The 26,738-nt window shown below is 40.5% G+C and overlaps 2 protein-coding genes across 2 annotated transcripts; both read right to left on the minus strand.

The window, feature by feature from the left end:
* Positions 1-1,645: 1,645 nt before the first annotated feature.
* Positions 1,646-10,133, minus strand: LOC113589417 (probable G-protein coupled receptor 141). The gene is made up of 5 exons (XM_035519952.1): positions 10,061-10,133; positions 9,813-9,946; positions 9,460-9,697; positions 9,059-9,221; positions 1,646-2,504 (listed from the first exon to the last, which is right to left on the minus strand). Exons 1-5 carry the CDS (start codon positions 10,131-10,133, stop codon positions 1,646-1,648), a joined length of 1,467 nt encoding a protein of 488 aa, XP_035375845.1.
* A 9,580-nt stretch (positions 10,134-19,713) lies between these two features.
* LOC113589418 (oxygen-regulated protein 1) lies at positions 19,714-26,341 on the minus strand. The gene is made up of 4 exons (XM_035519953.1): positions 25,691-26,341; positions 24,877-25,036; positions 23,596-24,674; positions 19,714-23,223 (listed from the first exon to the last, which is right to left on the minus strand). The coding sequence occupies exons 1-4, from the start codon at positions 26,339-26,341 to the stop codon at positions 19,714-19,716; spliced, it is 5,400 nt and encodes a 1,799-aa protein (XP_035375846.1).
* Positions 26,342-26,738: the final 397 nt, after the last annotated feature.

Here is a 26,738-nt window from a genome sequence, read left to right on the forward strand (position 1 = left end):
TTTATGCCAAGTTCTGACCCTTCTATCCAAATGTTGCAGCAGGAATCGAGACTCAACATACCAATCTTCTGTTGTCCAGTTTTGGTGAGCCCATGCGGATTGTAGCCTCAGCTTCAAAGTGCAAAATGCGTTTTGCATTCAGAGATGCTGTAATGCATACCTCAGTTGTAACAAGTGGTTATTTGAATTACTGTTGCCTTTCTGTCAGGTAGAACCAGTCTGGCCATTCTTCTCTGGCATCAAGAAGGCATTTTTGCGCAGAAAACTGCTGCTCACTGGATATTTTCTCTTTTTCCATTCTCTGTAAACTGTAGAGATGGATATGCATGAAAATCCCAGGAGATCAGCAGTTTCTGAAATACTCACACCAGCCTATCTACACTAACAACCATGCAATGTTCATATACATGCATACATGCTTACATACATACATACATACTGGTAACAGGTGCATAATATAATTTAAAACTGTAAACTCATATTTTATATTCATTACATGTAAGGCGACATTTTTTTTTTCTGTTTCAGGCTAATAGCTCATGAAAATCAGAAATCCAGTATCTCAAATCTTTAGAATATTTCACAACATCAAACAGAAATGTCTCACTTCTGACAAGTATGTTAATTTACACAAACAATAATTTCGTATTTTGTATTGCTCCTTTACACAATGTGGAGTGACATGGAAACAATAAGCTGTGGCACTGCTGAGATGTTTTTGAAGCCCAGGTTGCTTTGACAGTGGCCTTCAGTTCATCTGTCTTGCTGGTTGGGGGTTTCTCCAGCCAATCAAGCACAGCAATAATATGGTCAGCAAACCACTTGGTAGTAGTTTTGGCACTGGGGGCAGATGCTAAGTCCTGCTGGAAAAGGAAACCAGCATCTCCATAAAGCTTGTCATCAGATGGAAGCATGAAGTACTCTAAAATCTCCTGGTAAAGCTCCTGAATTTGGACTTGATAAAATACAGTGGACCAACACCAGCAGATGACACTGGACTGCAGACACCTTGGATTCTGTGCCTCTCCACTCTTCCTCCAGACTCTAGGTCCTTGATTTCCAAATGAAACGCACAATTTACTTTCTTCTGAAAAGATGACAGTGAACCACAGAGCAACATTCCAGTTCTTTTGTTCCTTAGCCCAGATCAGTACCAAGTGAAACCTGATGTGTGTGCACATCGTTTTTTGACCTTCTTTTTGCTGGGACTTCAATAATACTTGTTAAACGCTCATCTGTTTTCATGGTAAACATCTGCACATACATGTTGCTGCTGTCTTGGGCTAGGACATGATTATAATTCTGATCAGCCATGGGAAACAGCACAGTTTGAAATAGCTATTCCATAGATTACAATTTTGGTCACAGAAGTTATTCATTCATGCTGGAGTGCATAAAAAGTGATATATACTAAATATAAAATACAGAATCATAATTGTGATTAAATCATTGTTAAACCAAAGCTTCACATTACTTTAAAATCAAGCTATACAGAATATTATTTAATTAAATTTCATTTAAAATGTTTTTTTTCCCTTTAAAACATGGAAATGGAATTGATTGAAAACTGTTTTAAAATGTGAACCACAAAGTGTATGCTTATTTCTGAAGTTCAATCAAGATTTAAAAAACACTTTTGAACAAATCACTCACATAAAATACAACATTTTATGTAAGCTGGTTGCCACATACCTCTGCTAGCAAATGTGAGTAGGTCAAAGCAGCTAAATGCTGTAAAAGCAAGAAAAACATCATTTATGTCTTCTAGTAACTTGTTTTCTAGGAACCTGGTCACATAGTATATCCTAAACACATGGTAAGGTACAAAACAAAGAAACATGATAAGCACAAAGAACATGCTTTTGATTTGAACCCGGAACTCTTGATGAGAATAAGAAGCCTGCCTGTGTTTCTGATACACCTGCCACAGGACATACAGCTGGCGACTGGCCAAGGCAGTCCACACCAACAAGACCATGGCACTCATGATGTAGTTTAGTGACTGCACTCCGGGATAAGTAAGAGCTCCACCAAAATCAAAGCACACAGTGTCACTACCTGTCATCCCTGAGCCATACACCAACACTGTCGCAGGCAGTGCGATGCCTAGAGTGATGGTCCAAACCATCATGCTGGCTATAAATGCGTGCAGAGCTCGATAAAACTGCAATCGATGTCCCCATTCGAAGTAGGCCAGGTAACGTGCAAGTAGAATAATGGTATAGAAGATAAAGCTGAGGTACATGTGCGCATGGATCATGCCGCTGACTATCCTGCAGGCATCGAAGCTCAGGTTCCAGGAGTTGGTAGCGTAATAGTACATATGGAAGGGTATTGTGAGGAGAAAAATCACGTGCACTACCAGCAAGTTGATCACTGACACGGTGGTGATTGACAACATGTTGGACTTTAAAACAGTGCTCATCAATCCAGCACCCACAAACCCTCCAAGAAAAACAAGTGAGTACAGGAATAGTAGGCCAGCCCTGTAGTCGATGGGGAGGCTCATGGTTTGGTTTGTGCTATTTCTGATCCACATTTTGACCTGAAAAATAACAATAAAGGGTGGTTACTTCTCACATCTTATAGCGTATATATACTTATAGCTCAAGTTCTGTTACATTATATTTGTAAATGGGAGGTTGTAAGATGGCAGAAAATGCATCACTTTGAACATAATCTCTATTTTCATTGCTTTTGGGAAAGCTTACTGATCTTCCTTATTTGAAAACTGCAAATCTGCTGGGATTTTTTATATTTTTATCCATTTTCCCCCCAATTTAGTCAACGCCAATTCCTGATCACATGATGGCTAACAAGAAGTGTAACCACTCTCCAAATAATTTCCTAGGGCAGCAGAGTGAGCTTGAAGGAGATTGTGTTAGTTCAGAATTCTGTATGTGTGATCTAACAGATGTCTTCAAATGCCTAGCATCTCTCAGAGACAGAGGAACTAGCCCATATCTCAAACTTTTCTGCTGTGGCTATGGCATTAGCAGGATTGAAAAATTTAAAAACAAATTAAGATTTAAAACTTAGAACATAGCCATGAAAGACGGTTGTAAGATAGAATGACTATTACTGTTTCTATAATCATAATTTTCATCTTTGTTTTGATAAGTCAAAACCACACAGATACAACAATTGGGAATCCAAATCTGTTATGTTTAAATGATCTAATCTGCTGTGTGTTGTTCTTTAATTCCAAGTTCATAACTAGAGTTTTTTTTACTCATGGTTAAATGTTGTAAGAAGTATGCGATTGCTTTTCTTTGTTCTGTCATTTCACAAATCCAAAATCAGGGTCGTTACAACAGTCCAGGGTCACGAAGCCAACGTGAAAAGATCTGGGAAACATGATAACCAACAGAAAGCAAAACAGGAATACCAGGAAAATAAATGGACAGGCTAAATAGAAACAGGCAACTACATAGAACAAAGAACACAGACTAGGAAAGCAAACATGACAGAGTATAGAATACAGTTAGTGAGACCACAAGGGTTTGTACAAACACAACATAGGCGAGGATAAATGATCACTAGAAACACACGTATAAATACTAACAAGCTAACAAGCTCTAACCATGACAACTGTCCTGTGTTAATCCTGGTTATTAGTAACACCAATTGTATTGTTATTGTGCTATATTGTTGTCTGTTGACTAATGACATTCAATTTAATTTCAAGAATTTAATTTAACTTTTTGCAAATGACAATCAAGTACTTTCGTCGGATACAGGAGGTTCATTCAACAGGTCATTGTTCTTGGTTACAGTAGTGGACACAGTTTTGACAGCTGGGAGGATATTAATACCCCAAAATGCATTACGTGTGCTTAGGGTAATTGGTAATGTTTAAGATGCTGTGGCCAGTTTGTTTATGGAGTAGAACAATGGCGGATTTGGTCCAGTTAATAAAATAGTTGGGGATTTTTAATATGTATATTTTTAATGCAGTAACATGGAAGGATTTTTAGGAAGACTAATACATCAACTATATACAGATTATGTTTTTTGTAGGTTATATATCTGGATTCCTTTGATGATTATATCTGGCATAGTTGAAGGTGATGGTTTGATAAGGGAAATATACAGATATTGGAAATTTCTGCCTTGTATTCTTTCTGCAGTGTGAAACACTATTTCATATTGTTAGTGGCTATAGATGTAAGGTGGGGAAAACCCCTTGATCCATTAAATACTTCTTCAAGGCCTACTTTGTGTAAAATAGTAAACACAAACTTCTCTCTGGCTATAGTTATTTTTGCTTGATGTAATGTATTAGATTGAACATTGTGCCTGAGTGCCTACTTTGACAACATCTGCTTGATCAGGATAAATGGATGACTGCCTCCATTGTGGCAACACAGTTCTCTGTGTGTTAATAACTGATCATGGGTCAGGGTTGTTTGGAATCTTTGATAAATTTTAGCTGGAGGGTGATAGTGAAAATAAAATGTGAGAAATTGTTCAAATTTTAAAGTTGTTGAAAAGTGTTTTCAGAGTTTGGATCATGACATTTTGAGCTTATTCTCATAAGTGTATTTTCATAAGCAATTCTGAAGTAATTCTTTCATTTTCCAACTTTGATTTATTTCCTTTGCATTCTTCATTTTTTCTAAGTGCAGAGTAGAATATTCATTTTCCTTTCAGTGCAGCTTTTATGGTTTGCCATAAGAAGTTTATGGAGAAGAAGATATTTCTAGGAAGCCCATTCTCTTTTACTACACATTAGCACCACACAAAATCACTATAGACACATTTTCCATAATGCCCCAGCATCTTTTCAAACGCTGCAGTGGCTAACAATTTCAGCCAGAGTCAGCTTCTCTATTCACTATCCAGTAACTATTAGTAGAACCTGACCTATGTTGTTATTTAAAAGCATGTCAGCCACACAGAAGATAAGAAGGTGATGATGCATAATGCAGACATTTTAAGGCTAGCCATAAAGAGCCATTTAATCTACTAAAAACACATATTAGACCACTAAAGCAAAGGCATTAGCTACTTCAGTTAGCAAAGGCAGTGTTTATGTTAGCAAAAGGTTGCACTGCTAAATCCTCTTGCAACACAACACAACACAAACCCCTGTCATACTGGCATTTACATTCACCTTAAAGGGATGCACAAAATCTGGAGCAGAAAGCACAGGAGCATTACAAAGTAACAATTTCACAGAATTAAATGTGATCTGACACTCAATATTCCAAACAAACTCACACAAACAATTAAGCAAATTGGTCTAAGGTAAAACCACATCAGAAAATTTCTGTAAAACCCACAGTAATAACCTGCCATACCAAGGAATTTTCTGGGATCCCATTTTGTATGTGGCACTGGGAATTCTATGATAGCCTGCACTTTTTCAGCAACTGAACAAACATGACCCTGACCAACTTGCTTTCCCATTTAAGTAACTGTAGCCTTGCCAAATTCACATTTAGTCAAATTCAAAGTTAACGAAAGTTAGCTTGAGGCAATCTATTAAATATAGCATAAAGTGTCTTTACATGATCAGTCTAACTAAAAGAATGTGTCTAGGGACAAATATGTTTAGGAGTTTAGAATCACAGTCGAACAAGTTGAAAAACACTTCAGGAGTTAATAATGATTGGTTGAGGGATTGGATGACACAGTGGTTTGGCAAGTTGAATGTGGTTTCAGTTTTTAGCACCTTAGTGATTGCTGCAGTATGTTTGACTCCACTGGGGTGCTGTGTAATCCATGCATCAGTGGTTTAATTATGAGGTGCATTGAGAAAAGCGTTTCGCATTAAATGTTGCAGTTGCAGAGATGACCACTTATGAATGGATGATCAACTTGACCTTGATCAAATACCTGACTGGGTTCCACCATTTCTTGAATCCAATAATACTGAATATGAGATTATGCGTTCTAGAGTTCATTTAAGTGGAAAGTATTTTCTAACCTGTTATCTTGCTCAAATGATGGGATGTCTATTTCCCCTAAAACAGTCTCAGATATGCTTTCTATAGAGTATTTCTGAAGCAGTAATTTGAAGTAGAAATACAGTTATTGTTGTTGATGTCTTATTCCAGTCATATTCATATTCAGATGTTGTATTTAGTCATGTGTATAAATATTCACTTGGATAGTTAACCACTAGGGGAGACGTGGAGAAACTTTATATTTTAGATAAATATTGCTTGTTATATATTATCTTTCAGTGTTATGGCAACACATATATTTGTGTGAACCATTAAGTCTTATGCTTAAGTTTAGGTCTTAGGTTTGGGTTTAATAATTGTTGAGTGTGTCTCTCACCCTGAGTGGCACATAACACAATATCTGAATAACAGAGACCATGTGCATGCTTACAGCTAGCAAAAGTGAGTTGACAACCTTCCAGTAAGGGACTGCTTGAGGAATAGCAAAGGGGGGCAGAGAAACCACAAGGGTGGAGAGGAACTATATGAGAGTGTGTGTGATGATATTTGGGAGTTTGCTGTGGAGGTGTAAATTGCCTTAATGAGTTAATAATTTGACTCACTGGAAATCTGATATAATAAACCTGAAATAAATCTGTTTCTAACAGATTTTTTTATTTATTTAAAAACAAAACAAAACAAACAAACAAACAAACAAACAAAAAATATATATATATAAATTAATTAATTAATTTTTAAAATGACCTCTGTTGTGAAGAAAGTAGATGTCCTAATAGTCTTGCTAAAAGAAATGTTTGGTAACAGGAAATTTGTGTTTTGGTTTCTGCAGTATTTTGTACATGTCCAAAGTTCTGAGTTGGATGTATAAGCAATTGTAAAATATTGGACTTGTATGAGAAACATAATTGACATGTATGAGAAAACAGTGAGATCTTGGTGTTTTACATTAATTTGACTTTTCATTATATATATGTCATTATATCTTAGAAGTACAGTTAGTTATATTCCGTAAAACAACGATTTTCATCATGTTGATTGAAACATTTAGTCCTAGTCTCATTATTTTAAACAGTATAGAACTAAAATTAACAAAGGGAATTACTTTTTGTTTTTTTATTGAAAGTTGTACCGCAACATTTAGTTTTACTCTGTAAATCAACGATTTTCTCCACACACGCACTGATTCATCTGCTCAGATCTACGATATTCACATTAGCATCCCCCTGACAGTTTGCATTTATGAATTAGCCATTGTCATGAAATGATTATATTTACGATGTCAAATGTTGCTGTTTTTCTGTTTATCATCTTGTTTGTTTGCTAGGCTATTTTATCACTCCTTTAAATGTGTGTTCATTCTCTTGATAAATTAAACAAATAAGTAGAGACATTAATTATATGATCTGGAATGAGCTCATCTGTAAAATATATGTATTATGTAATCTTTCATATTGACAGATGTGAAATTATATTATGTTTGGACTGCATTTTTTGGTACAAGCAGATGACATTCTATGAAAACAAAACCAATTAAACCCTGCCACTGTACATAAGGTACTTAGTTTCTGGTAAACTGAAGAAATATTAACTGAAACATATATTGCTAAAAACGTCCTTGCTAGGACTAGCAAAATACTCTGTGCAGTTAACAGAATGCTGTTTTAAAGTAATACTAAAAATAAACAAATATCAAGATATAATGCCTGACCGTTCATTCAGTATTAATAGGAACCAAATTTGACATATATTTCGGTCACTTTTTTAAAGATATTTTGGTGATACTGGATTACTTTAAAAAACAAAAAACCAAAAACACAATCTCAAATGCAAAATTTAGTCTATCAAAAATAACTTGGGTTTGTGTAATTATGTAAAATAGTCAACTTGTGATGTGCTCAAATAAAGATACAAAGAAAATGGTTAACCAAATGAAACCAAGTAAAAAAGAATACTCACCAGTACACTTGGAATGCTTTAAAAACACCCCTTCTTTAAATGCTTATAATGTGTTTATTATCTTGTAAGGCCAGTTTATCGAGGGTATTTCATCCATCCTGAAGACTAGCAATGAATGTAAGAATTGTCCAGTGTGTAGCTTTATGTACGTGGTCGCAGTCAGTCCTCCATTTTGCTTGAGGAAGCATTGCCGTGACCCTCCTTTGCCATAGTGCGGTTTACAGATTAGCAAAGGCACTCAGTAAGTGCATTGACATTCTTTTGGGTGTTAAGTGAAAATACTGTCTATTTTCCCTATATATAAACTCTTTTGTTTCTGCTTCAACAAGTGAGTATAAATAAATATGAAGAGAGACAGTTGAATGCTTTGTTGCTTTAGTGTGTTAAGTAATTCAGTCTATGACACAGTAAAAATATACTGCTTAGAGTTAGTGATAAGGCAAGACTTATTTTTATTGTAGTGAACTTTATCCATTATGCAAACTGTTTGTGAAATGCTTTCCTCCTTGTCAAAGAGAAGCACTTTATTTCATATTAAAGATTACTCTGCTGCTTGCTACAAGTAGGATGGAGAAATTAAAAATTAAACATCATGCTCTGGGTCTCAGAATCATTTAGTATGTGGTACTAGACTAGACAGGAAGGACAAAGATAACCCTAGCCCTGCCGAAAAACAAACCACACATGGTGAACAAAAATAAACAAAACACTCAATGACAATGGGAGAAGCAGGCTATAGCAGACACAAACGATGATAACTAACACTAAACTCTAGAGAATACAAACAGGCAGAGAAAACACGAGGCTTGGAATATGAACAGTGGCTAGAAATAACACAGAGTCTAGGAATCACAATGACCAGCAAAGCAAACAGGGTTTAAATACATGTTCTAATAAGAATTAACAAGACACAAGTGCTACAAATGATGGGTGGAGAAAATGAAACATGGAAGCAAAACAAATACACTAAACAGGGTAACCATGACAATAAGGATGCTAGGATGGGCCAAACATGGCAGTACCCCCCCCTCCCCCCTCCCCCCCTCCCCCACGTGCACAGCACTGAGGCGCACAAAAAAAACCCCACCATACCAAAAACAGGACTAGGACACCAACAAGAACAGACGCAGGAACTGGGGGAACAGGAACTGCGGGACAGAACAGCACAAGAACCAGGAACAGATGCAGACACAGAAGTGGGAGCAGTAACAGAAGACAGAGAATGACAAACGGCAGGGAGGGAGGACGCGGAGACACAACAAAAGACGTCAAACGATGAGCGACGACGACGCACAAAATAATGAGGAAAACAAAAATGTAATACAGACCAGGCCCGGGACAATGGGACAGGAACTAAAACAGACACGGACACCAGAATGGACACACAGACGGGCACACGTACAGAAACAAAGGGAGACACAGGAACTGGAAAGGGCACAGAAACAGGTACAGTAACAGAAACCACAACAGTGGCAAAAACAAAACCAGGCATAGCAAAAATAACAGGGCAGCAGGAGCAGGCAGCCAATGAGAGACAGGAGGCCCACAGGGAACAGGACACACAGGCAGGGGCGGGACAGGCGGGGCCCACAGGGCGGAAGCAGCACGAGACACAGACGGGAACGTGAAGCCTGTAGGTCAGGAGGTGAGTCTGAGATTGTGGAGGTGACTGGCCACGGATCTGGGGACTCCGGAGGCATGACTGCGTCGTTCAGCGGCAGGTCAAAGAGGTCTGGAGGCGCGGCTGCGGCGTTCAGCGGTGGGTCCGGGAGGTCCCGGGGTGTGCCAACAGGAACCGACTGGGTGGCGTCCTTCACCGGGAACTGGAACTGGATCAGGCTGGGTGGTGTCCTTCACCGGGAACCGGAACTGGATCAGGCTGGGTGGCGTCCTTCACCGGGAACCGGAACTGGATCAGGCTGGGTGGTGTCCTTCACCGGGAACCGGAACTGGATCAGGCTGGGTGGTGTCCTTCACCGGGACCCGGAACTGGATCAGGCTGGGTGGTGTCCTTTGCACTGGTAACAGGAAGTGGCAGGGTGGCTTGCGGGACAGCCACAGGAGCTGGTGGGGTGACTCTGAAAGAACACACAGATACAGAACCCTCACACGGGCTATGGGGAGCTCGCAATTGTTCTTGAGAACACATCGAGTGCCCTAAAATGGGTTATCTGAGCCTTCAATCGGCCTACTTATGTCTTCTGCTGCAGTCCGCTCCCCCCTGGTCAAGATGGGCAGGCTCATGGCGTTTACCTGGGATCTCATTGTAGTCATAATATATGGGATCCTGTTTTTTCCAGGAATAACGAGATGCCCGTGTACCCGCAATGCCGGGGATTTGCTTTCTTTGGCTTGGGCGGCGCTGAGATGCGGTAGACTCAGTCCGTATAGAAACAACTGGAGTTTGATCCCAGCGGAACAACCACATGCCAGAGTCTCGTTCTCTCCCTGCATACTTACTGGGCTGGTCATTCTGTTAGGCGGAGCGATCATGAGGCGGACACATGCGCTGAGAAGAGCGAGATTTATTAAGGGTAAATCCATAATCAGAATCATTAGGACAGTCCAGGGTCAGAAAGCCAATACAAAACATATGCGAACACATGGAGAGCAAAAAGAAACAAAACACATGATGACAAAAGAGGAAGCAGGCTATAATAAAGACACAAGCGATGATAATAACTAACACTTAATACTAGAGAATACAAACAGGCAGAGAAAACACGAGGGGAGGAAGCCGGTGGGGACAGAGCTGAATCAGTGCTGCTATGCTGGTGCTGATGCTGTGATGCACTAATTCAGTCTGTGTACAGTCTTTCTCTGCGGCTGGCAAGACGTTGCTGTAACAGCACAGAAGCTCCCACCGCTATTGTTTTTGCTCTTCTTTTAAGCTTGACCCACTCAGCTGCCACAATTCATGTAGCGCCTCCAACGTCCCACAAGCCTTTTTTATTTGCCACTGCCCTCTGTGCTTTGATCATCATTAAAGCCGACATGGGTGCTGTTCATACGCACTTCCTATGGCCTTCCTGGATCCATCAAATAGTATTGGCGCTGTGTGTTCAGTTAATCAGCACTCATGGCTTCACCTACAAAAAGCTGACAGTGTACCCTGTCCCCAAAGTTCCACCAACCAACTCTGACACTGCATGATCGGTTTTTCCAGAGCTTGTGGTTTCTCCCTCGGAAAATGAAGGCCACGGAGTCCAACTCTCAATTTCCTTCTTTAGGTTAACCCCCAGCCTTCACGAGAAAATCCAAGCCAAGTTTGCACACATCTTGCACAGGCATGAGCCACTCAAATCACAGCCCCCACTATGACCAGGAGCCCATTTCTCAACTATCAGGTATGTCATTCTCAGTGTGTGGGAGCGTGCCTGGTAAGAGCAGTGACACCGATGAACCAGTGTCAATGAGGGCTGGGAGCCGCTTCCCATCTACACAGCACTCAACCGAGATCAACTTTCTCTTTCTTGCTGTGGCGTCAACAATGAGGGTCATTGTCTCCAAGGGCTGCCTGCCCTCTCTTTTCCCACTAGTTCAGGTTTGCAGCAGTCTGCCATAGTTTCCCTTCTTCCTACACCAGCAGCAGCTGTGCCACCACTGTTCACTTGGGAGCTGCTCTGCACACTATCCTCCTCGAGCTCACACCGAGGAGGTGCTCACCATGCCACCATTACACCGAGGAGGTGCTCGCCGTTCCGCCCTTACACCCAGGAGGTGCTCGCCATGCTGCCCTCTGTGCCTTGGCGGCAGATGCTTGGAGGCCGCCCAATGCAGACGCACATGCCATCTCAGGTCCTCTGCTATCACTGTGTTCAGGAGGTGTTCTAGTCCTAACTCCTAAATCCTCACTCTTCCAGTGCTAACTTTTTCTCAAATGCCAGGTATGCTTACCAGACCCTCGTGCTTAGCTCTGCCACCAGCACACTTATCAGCTCTCCCTGTAGGCTCCGGCTCTCTGGGAGAAGTCACTTGAGTGAGAATGCAGCTGGCATCTGTCTGAACCATCATTGGAGGGCTGTAGGCAGTGGAACCAATTTGTCATTCTGTTCCAGTGCTAGATCCATGAGCACCTGTAGCGCTGTCCCCTCCAGTGCCAAACACAACTGTCACAGTGACAGCTACTGTCCAGCCCCGATGCTGGGTGACCACTCGCAGCTGCGCAAAATGCGACTACCAAGCACCTTAGCTGTTGTAGTGTGGTCAGCACATATCACACTGCACAGCCACAAGCTGAGCTCGTCAGTTCCTTTGCTGTCTTCCTTGGTCATTGCCTCACGCTTGGCTGGCTGCATCCTTGGTATCCACTTCCTCTGGGCTCGCTCCTCTTCAACACCCACCTTCAAGCTGGTTGATTCACCACTCGATTTCTTCAAGCTCAGTGGCAAAATCTCACTTCTGAAATTAATGTGTTCTGCTTACAACACTGCTCTTTTATAGAAACATTGTTAAAACTAAAACTAAGACTCAAACAAGCAGAATTGGACTCGGTGGAACTTAGTGGAGGAAGGTTAACCAAAAAGCACAGACATCACAAAGAATGTAACAATTACTTGTAATGCTGGTAGGCCAAGTGCCGGTGGGTGTGGAGCAGGACGGACACACCCCCTCTTCTGTGAAAGACGTTTATTAACATAAAACGTGGACAACAACAGTGGCACTCATATAATATCTACGGAGAACATAACTAAATAATCAACACTAAACAATGAACATGTACACATCAATAAGAGACAAACACACATCCATGTTACTGCTACAACGATGTACATATAGACTGATGTAAACACAAAGTGACCAACAAAGGGAGCACACAAGGACAGGGGTTTAAATAGACACACAAAATCTTAACATTAATTCCTCTACACGTGTGTGCAATCCCAGGGGGCATGGTTACAAACAGAGACACAGTACATTTGTGAATCCCCCTGCACGCGGCGGGCTGTACCATGTGACTTATGGGGGAGGAGCAGTCTGTGACGCTAATTCTGTGATAATGAAAAGAAATAGGACACAACTGAACTAAATCAACAATGAATGCATTTCAACTTTTACATTGTGAAATATTATTTTTTTACTTTTTAAACTATATACAATCTGTGGAGCACCAGGGAATTCTCATCATGCCCCTTTCCCCCTTTCAACAGCTGTCTGACCAGCCTCACAATGTTATTCTCTGTGTTATTTTAAAATACCCATGGAGAGTGTGCCAAAAAAAATCCAAAACCAGAATACATGACAAACAGAATTAACCAAAAGACAAACTAAACACAGGAAACCAGTAAATGAAACAAACACAGAAGCATAATACATAGAACACCATCTTAGTGCAGAGGACAGAAGGTCAAACAATGATCAGCCCCTATACTTGGAAAACACAGGTCTTAAATACACAACTAAATGAGGGAAAACAAGGAACAGGTGGAACTGATAAGGGGCAGATACAAGGAACCAGGAAAAGCAAAATCAAAACAAAGACACGAGACAGGTAACCAAGGGGATCATGATGCTAATGGAGGGGAATCGCAACATAGTAGGAGGGATTCAGACATGATTGGCTGGGACAGATTGGGTTTAAGGATTAAACACAAAAAATTATTTATCTAATTAAAAGTTTTTAACACCGTTTTATAATTGTTAGTACTATTAATAAGGTTTGTTTTTAGTTTAATATGTATTGTTTCAAGTGTTATAAATATTCATTACTGCGTTACAGAAGGCATCGACTAACTAATCGTTCATAAATGCACATGCTTCATGGACTAATGTAACAAACTGCTTTTTTTCTTCCTAGGAAAAAAATTAAGAAGTGTAAATAATATTGAGGATAAATGTGAGGCACTATTCAACTGAACATGTTATGGCAAATTTGGTTTGTGCATAGTACTGATGGTATCAGCTTTGTTGCCCCTTGTCACTTCCTGCTAACCTGCTAGATTAACTGAAAGGCTCTGCTCCAACATCAGAGCTACTGGCCTGAGATTAAATCTCATGGCTGAGCTGGACACACTACCAAGCCGTAGCAGACTACCAAGAAAGGCTGAAAGGCTGCTGGAAGATATAATTACATCCAAGTCCATCACTACATCCAAGTCCACCAGCTGATATATGAAACAGCAACATTGATACTTGAGATGTTTGGTACACGAGGAACACCATCAAGGAGCACCATGGAGAAGGAGATTGGAGGCCAAGATAGGGGCAATATGGAGAGAAGCTGCCTGAGATGAAGGTACAACAAGCTGTGCATACCTGAGGCCTTGGACTGCCAAGCAATGATTAACAGTTCTGACTGCCTGAAGAGGTATAAATAGAAGCCCAAGTATGAAGAACTGGACAGCCCCAGGCCCTGACATGGAAGCTGACTGCACTACTTGACTGCCTGGCAGGACAAATGAACCAGTTGCTAACGGATGGAACCCACCATGAATGGTTAACTGAAGGCTGGACAGTTCTGATCCTGAAGGACCCCAGAAAAGGGCATTTCCATCCAACTACCAGCTGATAACCTGCCTGTGCACAACATGGAAGCTCCTGTTTGGCATCATTGCAGCTAAAATGAGTAGTAACATGGCTCAATTCATGAGTGAGGCCCAGAAAGGCAAAAACAGAAAGGCACCAAAGATAAAACAATCGAGACTGTAAGATCAGTCAGCCTATGATTCAGTGCCTCACATTGATCCTGAAATGCTTGAAGTTGTATAACATCAACAGGACACTAAGAACTGTGTGGGTGTGGAAGACAACCCTAGAGGCCAACTTCGAGCCAATAGCACGAGTCACCATCAAGTGCAGGATTTACCAAGGAGATCCCCTGGCCCTGCTGCTGTTACAGCACTGAACTGAACCTACCCAGTGAGATCATCACCAAGAGTGGCTATGGGTACTGGCTAAGGAATGGACCAACCATCAGCCACCTCCTCCACATGGATGACATCAAGCTGTATGCCAGAAATGAATGAGACATTGACTCACTAATCCACCTCACCAGGATATACAGCAACAATATCAGATGTCATTCGGACTGGATAAGTGTGGTCGGATGGTTACAAGAAGAGGAAAGGTAGATATAACAGAGGGGATTGTACTACCAGAAGGTAACGAAAAAGATGTTGAGGGCAGCTACGAGCACCTTGGAATCCCATAGACAAATGGAAATCATGAAGTGACCACAAGGAAAGTAGCTACAGTTAAATAACTACAAAGAGTTAGGAACAAGATCCAGGCTCTCAATACCTAATAACACCTGCACTCTGTCAGTCATCAGATACCCAGCTGGCATAATATGTTGGCCTAAGGGAGAGATAGAAGCCAAGGTTGGGGGCCAAGGACCAGTGAGCATCAGAGCCACTATCTAGGATGAAACAAACAGGATCCAGGAATACACCAGGATGATGGCAATATATAAGCAAGTTCTAAATCCAAGATCAAGAGAGGCTGGGATCTACCACACTAAGCAGGAGTCCAGATGCAGGCTTTGCAAAGATGCCTATAAACCAATCCAGCACATAACAGCAGGATGCAAGGATGCAAGATGCTAGCAGGCAGAGTGTACGTAGAACGCCATAGCCATAAGTGGCTGGCATAGTATACAGAACCATTTGTGCCAAGTATGGGCTGGAAGATCCCAGGTCAAAGTAACATACACCCCCAAAAGTGATGGAAAATGGCCATGCTAAGATCCTGTGGGACTTCAAGATACAGACTGACAAAATAGTAATGGCTAACCAACTGACACTAATTATTTTATTAATTCAAGCATTAGTCCTATTTCATTCTGCGCATTATTCTCTATTAGTGTAAGCTTAGCATTCATTAAATTTATGAAACCCCACAAACGGCAATGTGGCTTTTCCTACATAAGGGAATATAGTGTTAGAGTAGCCTTTGTAAAGATGTAGAATCTTTATCTGGTCAAAGATGCTGTTTAGCTAACAATACAAATTTTGATGGCGGCTACCAGAAATTCTTGGTAAACTATAAGTTATTTTACTAACTAAGTAGGTGTTTTAAAGATATTCAGGACATTGGAGAAAGTAGGTTCGGTCTGTTTACAGAAATGCTAGCCAACATTTGAAATTTTTCACACTAATCCTTACGATTGTCGTGAGGTATCAAGTAATGCAGTTCTGTTTTCACGGCTGCGGTACATTTTTAAAGTCAAATTTGTTAACAGATATCATTTGGGCCTTATGCCTTAGTGATGTTTTAATAATAAAGACACATTCTTCTTTTACAGTGGGGCTTAAAATGGTTCCATATGTAACGCCTTTGTAAAGGTGCCCTAACTAAATGATCATTTAGGGGGAGCACATCTCAGAAATTTCGGTTTAGTTAAATGTAAGTTAGCACGGTGCCTCCAAAAATGTGTTTACTTCAACTATGTTGATAGCAATAAAGCCTTTTAAACCCCTTGTGCTGAGTGACCGAATGATTCACATGTTAGTAAACCCCAAACAACACAAAAAAAAAAAAAAAAAAAAAAAATATATATATATATATATATATATATATATATATATATATATATATATATATATATATATATATAAAGTCTCCAACAGCTGAAACTTCAGAGGAAAATTCCAACTCTCGTACGTTACAGCAAAAAAAACAACAACAACAAAAACAACCTTCTCAAACATCCCAGTCTAGTCCCGCCTCCCAATCACGGATAGGTCAACGACAATGTCGCTCAATCCTAGCAGCCATCTGATTGCTCGCCTAGGTGAGAGACGGGACATGCCAGCAAGAAAACTGGTGCGAAACTCGAAAAGAGTCCTGGGAAGTATAGTATTTAATACCCAGTACAACAATAATAAACAAATACAGAATAAACAATATGGGGTTACCTTACCTTTTTTCAGGGTCCCTACACATATACTTCAGTAAGCAATTACGACATGCTGAGCTTTCTATTTTATCCCATGTGTACATAAAATATGGAAGCGTTTGTTTGGATCATAAATGTACTGTTTTATTGCTCATTTGTATTGTGAATGACCTTTTCACAGCCCCCCAAGTTCGTTTTGAGATTCATATTTAAAAAGAGGACAACCAAAGGAAAATTACTGGAAATGAGCAGACCACTCCAATATAAAGTGGTTTAGGTTCTATTCACTGTATAAAGTACATAAATTGTACTTTATACAATACATAAACAGTAGGCCAAACCTGCTGTCAGATTTAGTCTTCTTGACGGTCTATTGCTTTAAATGAAAACAATTTTCTGAACAGGAGATGCTGCATTTCAGTGACAGAACATAAGGTTATATTACCATCTTCATTCATAGTGAATAACAAAAATATTTCTTGTAGTAAGATAATGGTTAACAATGCAGCTGAGTATTTAATATACTGTGCATATTAAGTGTGCTATGGGCTCATGGTGAAGCCAGTGTAATTTCAATTGGCTGTTGCACTACTGAGTTTTTTATACTAATACAGAAAAGTGCTTAAACATCAACACACTGAGTGAATTTATTGCCCACACAGAAATAGTTTTTTAATTTTTTTATTTTACATGTCACATTATTTATGCTGGTAACATGACTTTTAACATATTTACAATGTAGAGTAGCATAAATTTGCTGGCTATTCAATAAAAGCCTTTTGCCAGACCACTTCTCCATATTGAGTTTTCACTTCTTGCCTCTTTGCAACATTCATTTTGGTAGCCAAATACAAATTATCTTTGAATGCTGAAATCATTATGTAAAAATTCTGATGCAATCCCATGTGAAAACTGTTAACTATACTGAAATAAATTATATATTGTCTTTACAGTGCACAATACATTTTAACAACTTGGTGCATTATAAGTTCAAGTTAAAACATTAATTTATTAAATATATGTGGTCTAGTTTGGTATATTGTGCTCACTCCCTTTTTCAATGTTGAATCCAAAGCAACCATTTTGGAGTGGATAAGATAAACAATATAAAGGGTGTAGTAGATGTTAACCAAGGGTGTGAGGTTAAGTGATTTAAGTGGATCTAAGTGGATTTAAATGAAAAATTAATTCAGATTCTGTATTTGAATAAATGTCCTGTTTTGTCTGTTACAGGCTGGACCAATCAGCATGCAGGAGTCTGCCTGTGGCCAGATATAACGTATTTTGTAAGACATGACTGGTGTGCCTACATGTTCTCTCGCAAGGTTGTTAATTAAAAGCTAAATCAACGGTCTATGTGGAGTTGTTTTGGTACAACGGCTTTACATGGTGCCAGAATCTGACTGACTGATTTTTTTTTTTCGCCACTGAAAGCTCGTCTGTTTTTTTTTCCTTCTAGCCAGCTAATTGGTGCCACGCTGCTTTGACAATGGCGGATGGATTTCTCAGGCCCTTTCCCCTAGTTTTTGATGAAAATGTTGCCGAAAACTGGCGAATTTTCGAAAGAGAAGATATTTTCATCGCAGCAGCACAATTCGACAAGCCTGCAAAGACAAGGGCCTATATTCTCCTCAACATTGCGGGACCAGAGGACATTGAACATGAACGCTCATTTGTCTATGCAGATGAGGTACGCGCGGCTGGAACAGACAGCGCGATCATTTCCCTGAATAAGAGGACCTGGATTGCCTAAAGACTAAAGTTTTGCAAAATCTGCAACCCTCAGAGCAACAGAACAATGGAAAGGCACAGATATCACTCTAGAAACCAGAAACAAGCTGAGAGTATCGAGTCTTTCATTATTAATTTACGGTTCAAGGCCAAAATTTGCCATTTCGGAGACTTGACTGATGAGCTAATTTGTGACCGAATCGTGTGTGGCATAACTAGTGACTCATTGAGAAAATCTCTGCTGAGAGATAGTGAGTTGACGCTCGCAAAGGCCATTTCTATCTGTTGCATTCTTGAGATGACTGAACAAAGTAACAAGATGCTAGCCACACACGCTACCAGCGTTGATGCAGTAAAGCCCATTTTGAACAGAAAACATCAATCAAAACCACAGTCTATCGTCCAGAATGTTTCGAACTGCAATAATTGCGGGCACAGTCATGTGGCTAGACGAGATAAGTGTCCGGCCTTCAGACAACAGTGCCATAACTGCAGAAATCTGAACCATTTCAAAAGCTGTTGCAAGTCTAGACCACGGAGTCACAGAACTACATGCAGTAAAGCCCTCAAAATATCTGTGCATGAAGTGGCAGTAGAACAGCCCACAGAGTGCGGAGATGTAACGTTTTATGTAGATGGCATCGAGGTCAATGATTGCATGGACTGTGTCAACTATACAGCATCTGAAAAAGATGAAGGATTGGTCATGATGCGCATAAATGGCAAGCTCACTGAAATGAAAGTTGACACGGGAGCAGAATGCAACGTGATGTCGCTAGAGACTTTTAAGCGTATAACTAATGGGGAACAATTGGTAAACCAAAAGGAAATAGGCAGCCTTGCAGCTTACGGAGGCACCACAATTAAGATCGATGGCATGGTCACACTGTCATGCTGCTTAAATGGGCAGTACCATTCCCTGCCCTTCTTCATAGTTGATAGAGAAGTGCAACCGATACTAGGTTTTCGTGCATGTATGAGCATGGGTATAGTCAAAATGAGCCCAGAAGTTCATCAGGTCGCTATGGACAGCAACACAGATTTTAACAAACAGATTTTCACCCAATATAAAGACCTATTCAGTGATGAGCTTGGAGAACTCCTAGTCACATACTCCATGACAGTAGACCCCAGTATACAGCCTGTAATCCGACCAGCCCACTGCATCCCCGTCGTGACTGGTTCTCTCGCAAAGTTCTTAATTGAAAGCTAAGTCAACAGTCTATGCGGAGTTGCATCATCATTTTGGTACAATGACTATAGATTCCATTTAATACTCTACAGTATTGTGCAGTGCTGGCAACATCTGAAATTAAGACCATCTATTGGGTCCTCCTCTGGTGGTGCTCTGTTGCTTAAGCTCTGTGACCTGGGAGACTTCTCCACAGCACCAGACACACCAAACTCTGGATGGACTTTCCCATCAGCCAGTTTGAAATCAACTGATGCAAATGAGGGGAGACTTCCACTTTTCTTTGCCAACATTTGTGAGCTCTCACCCATTGGAGAAACTTTGAGTTCCCAGCTTTTCCTAATTCTGTCTCCTCCTTTATTACTAGAAACACTCTGGTTATCCAGAAAGTGATCAGAGTCACTACTGTGAAGCATGTTGAAGTATGTACACTTGGGTGTGTGAGGCTTTGTCATCTCCTCCAGCTCTGATGAGGATATAACAGCTAATGGAGGGTGCTGGCTCTCATATGATGGATAGGAGGCCTCCTCAGTTGTATTTTCTTGACCTGTGTCAGTGGATGTGGTGTCCGCATTTTCATACATTCCCAACGGATCAGGAGGAGACTTACGAATAAGATGATTTTCTTTAAGGAGCCATCTGCCCTTATCTATCAGGATTCCTGCACTGGAGTTTCCTACTGTATGAGATGCAAGATTCTGTACAGGGTAATCTGTTTCAAATGAGCCTGAACTTTTGATGTACGTCAACTCCTGTACAGTAGTATGGCTCACAGAGTCATCAATTGAGGCAAGACTGTTGATGCTGTTTAAACGAGGACTAGCTGTAATTTTTATGTCAGTCGCTGGGTGAGGTTTCACAGAGCCATTATCTAGTGCTTTAGTACAGCTCCTGAATTCCTCAGGACCTCGCGTCATGTTACTTTGGTAAATCCATAACCTCTCAGCTTCCTCCTCTCCACTCTCAGTCAGAAGATCTGTGGAGACCTGTGACAGGTCTCCACCACTGTCTGATGTCTCGGGCCTGTAATCAGAGAGGTCAGATGTGTTGGGGGTAGGAAGACATCTCTGAACATTTTGATGGTCTACATTCCTTATGGCTAAAGACATTTCTCTGAGTTTACACCTGTGTGGCTCTATTCTCAGATGGCCATTTGAGTCATATGTGAAAGTAAGGGCAGAGGACAACAGAGCTAAACTAACAAAGTCTAGCAGCTCCTGGGGGATCACTATAGGATGCACACAATTACAGCCATGATCTCCAGAAGCTGCTGCCATTCTGTATTCTGTCTGGGCTTTATATTTTTCAGTCTCCTGACTCTGTATTGTGTTGTATAACTCCCTCCTTATAGAGTCAGCAGTTTCAAGGTCTACTCTGTGAGCGTGATGACCATCTACATCCTGGTCATTGTCTAAAGAAATGTGCAGTTCTTTCACATGTTCATTAGCTTCTTCATCTTCTGTCCCAGGAGAGCTGGTCTTCTCAATGAGACTTTCCTCATCTAATGTCTGGAGCGCCTGCCTGCGCTCATATTCAGCATCTGATTCTCTGCGTTTACAAGATGCTGACCTGTTTTTGGTATCCTCATCAGTATCGTCATCCTCAGTAGGTATGTTATGATGCCAGTGATTGTGAAATAATTCTAGGACCAAGTTCTTATATCTAGCCTCAGACTCACAGTCCTCTAGGCTTGGCTCTGGGTGATGAGCTTGAGCCTCTGAGTCAGACTCACAGTCCTCTAGGCTTGCCTCTGGGTGATGAGGTTGAATATCCTCATACGCATCCTTACATTTATCCCTGTGCTCTTCTCCACTATCTGGCTTATTAGAGTGGTGATGTGCTTCTACATCATCTGATTCTGAACCAATTGTTATTGTATCTGGCTGTTCAGTATATTGCCTGGTTTCCTGATAGGTGACTTTGTCCTCTGCATTTATGACATGTTCTTCTAAACTGTCACTTTTTATATCATGGTCTCTTATAGTGTCAATGTCTTGGTCATCATTCACTCCAGAATCCTTCCCTGAAAAGCTAATTGTTTCTATTTCTGATGTGTGAACATGGAGTTGAGCTACTACACTTTCAGATTCAGATTGTATACAGACTACATTTTCTTGATTTTCTTTCTTCTCCTCAGTTTCGTTATGATAGGGAACCTCATGCTCATCTACTTGGGTTGTATTATCGTCTCTACACTTTTTTGCAGTTGCCTGGACATTGTTCATGTTTTCTGATAACTTCTTTGAAGTTTTGAAATTTGATTTTCCTTTAACCAGGTATGTTTCCAGGAGTGGTGAATCAGGGGGACAAAATTGCACTGAATGTAATTCCTCAAACTCCGGTACACCTGCTTTCTTAGTCTTGGAGATTTCATCTGGGCTTTCCTTCATCTTTGAATAGCCACTCACTTTATCTAAGAAACCTCCTGAATCATCTTTCATAGTGCCATCCTCATTCACACAACCAGTTTCAGAGGTTATATTAATTCGAGAATGGTCTTTGGCTGGTTTTAGATGATGCACGTTTGCCAGCTCCTCCTCAACAAGATAGAAAATCTCAGACATTTTAAGTTCATGCATTACCTCTTTTAAAAGAAAATGATCCTCATTAGCCTGATTCTCCCCTTCTGATCCCACCTCTAGACCAAACTCTTTCTCGGAGTGTCTTGGTGATTGTCGTACATATCTCTCTATGTCATTTTTGTCTTGAAAATCTCTCCATCTCTTCTTTAACTGAGAAGAGGTTGAGCTTAGAAGACTTGACAGGCCAGCTTTCAACTCTTCCTCATCCTCTGTTTTGGATATTTTTTCTAAGGACTGCATCACCTGCAGAGCCTCTGGATAGCTGCTCCAGTCACTAACTCGGTCTTCATTGCCAGTACTGAAGATGACATCTCTCATAATCATCACTGACAGGAAGAAGAGAAGGACTTTACATGAAGAACCGAAAGCAGAGACTGCCTGAGATGGCATGTCGGGAAGACTACTGGGCATCTCCTGCTCCAGAGATGTTAGGCAAGAATGACTGGATGCTCTTTTGATAGACTGTATAGATAAACATAGGTGCTCCAAAATGGGTATCATACCTGACCTGGCGTTTACTTCTGTACTCTGTGTCTCACCCTCTGTATCAGGCTTGATAGAAACCAATGCCTCTAAAAGCTTGGGTAGGCAACTCTCTTGCTCATCACTTCTGATCTGGAACACACTTCTAGATTCATACTCAGTATTGTAAGGTCGCTGGAGTTTTTCCAGCCAGTTTTTCACATACTGATGGACATTGGAGAGTGATGAATGCAGCACTGGTCTGGAAATGCCTTCACACAACTCTGTGCGCTCAGTCACAGACCTTTGCTTTGCCCGTTTCTTGAAAGGTGATAAGTAGGCTGGTGGCAGAACATTTAATATTTTCTTTGTGAAGCTGGGAAAGGCATTTTGTGATGAGCCCTTGAGTTTGTTACAGTCAAATGTGTTTACTTTCTTAGCAGACTGCTGAGCAGTTGTATCATCTAGATTAATATCTTTCTCTTTTTGATCACAACAGTTGATATTTGGTAATTGACCAACCCATTTATCTTTCTTTGACTTTTTAGACTTCTGCCCATGTTTTTCACTTTCTGCCAAGGCAGCTATATTTTTTTCTGATCTTGTGTGGCTTTGTGACTTTCGAGATGTACTATTCTCTAGCCCTGATACAGAGCTCAAAACATGACCCTTTGACTTTTTGTGAATTTCATAGGTTTTGGAAGTAAATTTCATTGATTTAGCAGATTTTGGGATAATTTTTGTTAGCTTTGTATCAATACTTTTATCTTCAGAAATTTCTTTAACAGATGACTGTGGGTCTCCCAGTCTCTTGTGCAAGGATTTAGACCTAGCTTGCTTTTCACTGTGAGTAAATGATGAAAAATGGTTGCTTATCTTTTGTGATGGGCCAGATGGCAATGACAAGAGTTCATTTTTCCTAACATTCTGAGAATCAGAACTTTTTTCTAATGATTTTCTAATGAGATTAATATCCCAATCATTCTTTGAAGAATGAGGCCCTGAATCTGGTGAGTCTGGCTTATGGGAATTTTTTGATATAATTCTACATCCAAACTTTTTATCAGTTGCCACCTGAGCATTTCTCAAATCGTTTTCATACGTACTCTCTGACTGATGGATGTTCATAACAGTCTCTGTACTCTCTCTCCCATTGTTCCTCAGTTGAAGGACTTCAGCCATCCCCACGGACCTAAGGGTAGAGCCAGAGTTTCTGTGCTTGGCCTCTGCTGAGCTCTTCTTCCTGGGTCTTATTACAGGCTTCGTGCTGCCAGAACTATGACTGACCACACAGAGCCCTTTTGTTAGCTCTTCTTCTGCTGTGTGCTCCACGTCTGAGTATGCACCTACTGTGCTCTGCTGCACCTCACTTCCTGGTGCTCTTTTTATTTTCTCCCCTAAACCCTCTTTCCTTTTGACACATTTGGGTCCTGGAGTGGGCAGCCTCCTGAAAACCGCTTTTGGTATTACCAAGGCCTCTGAGATGGCACTTTCACAGTGATCCTCTCGTTCCTCATCAACTTTCATTGGTTTAGCAGTATTATCTCCTTCAGAGTCAGAGCTGTGTGTCTTTGCCTTTTTTACTGCATCATAATCATAACCTTGGGAGTCATAGCCTGAGACTGGTTGTGAGCACACTGCCCTCTGCTGGCTGTTAACACAGGCCCGGCTCAGTGTGGTGGTCCAGCCAATCATCTCTTCTTGGTTTACATGGAGATGAACCTTCATCTCAATTGTCATGCTGCCATCTTGATTCACATGAAAAGACTTCTCAATGTCATTCTCTGAGGGCATAATGAAGTGATCCCTTTCCATTCTGCCAGTCAAACTGTCACATATCCCCATTTCCTTCAATTGCGATGGTTGGGTGATATTTGTCTTCACTGATCCTGCTTTCTGGCCATTGTCATGTGACAGACCTCCATTTAGTGACATATTTATCTTATTTACAAAGTATCTCTCGGATGACAAAGAGAAATTTCTACGTCTCGATCTAATACCAGCTGATTTCTTCGTAACTTCATATCATATATTCAGGAAACATGCAAAATGAAGAAAGGAAAAAAACACAGACAATAGTTTATTAGATTCATTTTAATGTAATGACATTCACAATTTCCTATTAGAAATCAGCATCATAATGAATGAGTTTCAGAAATGGTGGATCAAATGTATAGCTGGAGGGTTAAATAGCGTATAGCTTACAGGGCACTGACTCTGTTGTCGCAGGCCTTGGAGATTTAGGTACGGTTGACCGTGAGAGTTGTGATGATTTTTGGAGACTGTAGTTAGCCACCCTGAAAGGTTCATTACCAGCTGCTACCATCACCCCAGAGCACAGGATAAGGGCAGGCAGACTATTAACCTACAAAATGAGTGTCATAACTTGTATCTCATATTTTTTTGAAAACATGAGCTACATTTCACTTCTGATGTAAAAACACATGAAGCTTTGTTTAAAACCTACATGAGAACTACTTGAGAGAGGGTAATTATAATACGTTCATCTGAGCAAATAATATGGCATAGTTAGAGGAAAAATAAATCCTCTTTACCACCAAAAAGTAGCAAACAATATTTATGAAAGTATTTATTTATTATTTTTTAAATTTTTTTTCTATAAAGTGCAGCTCACGAGATGATAATCAATTTGGTTGGTAGTCTATGCTCCATAGACCGTGTCCTGCACATGGAGGGGGCCGTGTTTAAAATAGATTTAGTACAGAATCTCTGAAACGTCCAGGCTTTTAGGTTTCAATATAGTATAACAGGCTGTTTCATAAGGTGAAGAAGAATAATTAGAAAAATGACTTATTGCACCTTTAAATGACTGGCATGTGACACAGCTTTAAATGGTAGTGGCGAATTCCTCGCATGCTTCTTTCTTTTTAATCTGTCTCTGAGTACCAAAGTTAATAAAAATCACATTCAACACAAGAAAAATAATGTGTTTCTGTGAATCGTTAATTATCAATGCATATTAACAATACACTGGCAAATACATTAAATCAATACTTACTCTTTTGCCATCAGCTGTGTATAGCTTTACAACTCGGAAGTGCATCACCCGGGAAATGTAATCCAACAGGGCACTAAAAGTTGGAGCTGTCCTTCTCTGCAGAACAACTGTGTGCTTAGTGCTGGGATCCCTGTTTTTAAAAACCAGCAGCCTTTTAGGACTCCACACATTGTTTTCAGTCATTTTGTCCATCTTGTCTGTTTTGCATTGTTTCACCAGTTGCCGAATCAGTTGTCTGTGTCCTGGGCTAGTATGTCTGGCAGTGCTCCAGGGGACCTGACTCTTGCTGACCACCTTTAGGTTCAGGGGCTTGGCCCTTTTTTGGTCTGAACACACATAAGAGGCCCCATCCCACAGGTCGTCTAACCTGCGAATCGTGTGTGTGCCTCGAGGGGTTGTGATGGTACGTACCCCAAAGGTTAAAGGCACTTTCTTAGAGAGGGCATCCAACAGGGCATCAAATGTCCTGAATGTACGACTGCTGATGATTATCTGTTTTGCAGAAAACTCGGGGTCATCGCTCTTGTAGAAGCAAACTCTCTTTGATGCGTTAGGGTCTGTGGTGGAGGGTGGAGGGTTGGAGGGTTGTGTACAGATGATTTTTGACAACACATCTGCCTGTAGGGTGCCATTTTGAGGAGTGGTGCTCATGGTAAGCTATAAGAACCAAACAGAAGATTATAAAAAATAAATTCTATATTCCCCAAGAAAGTACATTTTTCTGTAAACATTTTCCATTGAAAAGCGAAAAGATTGTTTGTCATTATGGAAGTAAAACATAAGCACTACTTAATTGTTAGCATTATGGCATCTGCTGAGAAAGAAAAAAATACGCAACTGATTAGTTTCAGTAGCAATTCACTTTTACAAACCTGCAAGATTTTTAACAGTAACCTGTTCTTAATGTGTAACAGTAAGTCTTAGTTTCAGTGATTTTCCTTAAACCTTTTTACTGTCACTGATATTTGATAAAAGTACAAGGAAGAAAATTATATATCTTACCTTAATTCAACTTTTGAGCAAAGAGGTCCTCATGTGGAATTGGAGA

This window comes from Electrophorus electricus, chromosome 19 (assembly GCF_013358815.1).
Source record: "Electrophorus electricus isolate fEleEle1 chromosome 19, fEleEle1.pri, whole genome shotgun sequence".
Classification (NCBI taxonomy): Eukaryota; Metazoa; Chordata; class Actinopteri; order Gymnotiformes; family Gymnotidae; genus Electrophorus; species Electrophorus electricus.

Excerpts from the sequence above, each read along its gene's own strand:
- LOC113589417 (XM_035519952.1), bottom strand. The coding sequence starts at position 10,133 with ATGAGATCCCAGGTAAACGCCATGAGCCTGCCCATCTTGACCAGGGGG. Across the intron at positions 9,947-10,060 it reads GACTGCAGCAGAAGACATAA|AGTCACCCCACCAGCTCCTG; the intron begins GTAGGCCGATTG and ends GTGTTCTTTCAG. Across the intron at positions 9,222-9,459 it reads TCTCGTGCTGCTTCCGCCCT|TTCCTGTCCCATTGTCCCGG; the intron begins GTGGGCCCCGCC and ends TGTCTGTTTTAG.
- LOC113589418 (XM_035519953.1), bottom strand. The coding sequence starts at position 26,341 with ATGAGCACCACTCCTCAAAATGGCACCCTACAGGCAGATGTGTTGTCA. Across the intron at positions 25,037-25,690 it reads ACACAGCTGATGGCAAAAGA|GTTAATAGTCTGCCTGCCCT; the intron begins GTAAGTATTGAT and ends CTCATTTTGTAG. Across the intron at positions 23,224-23,595 it reads AAAGTTCTGATTCTCAGAAT|AAGTCTAAAAAGTCAAAGAA; the intron begins GTTAGGAAAAAT and ends AAACATGGGCAG.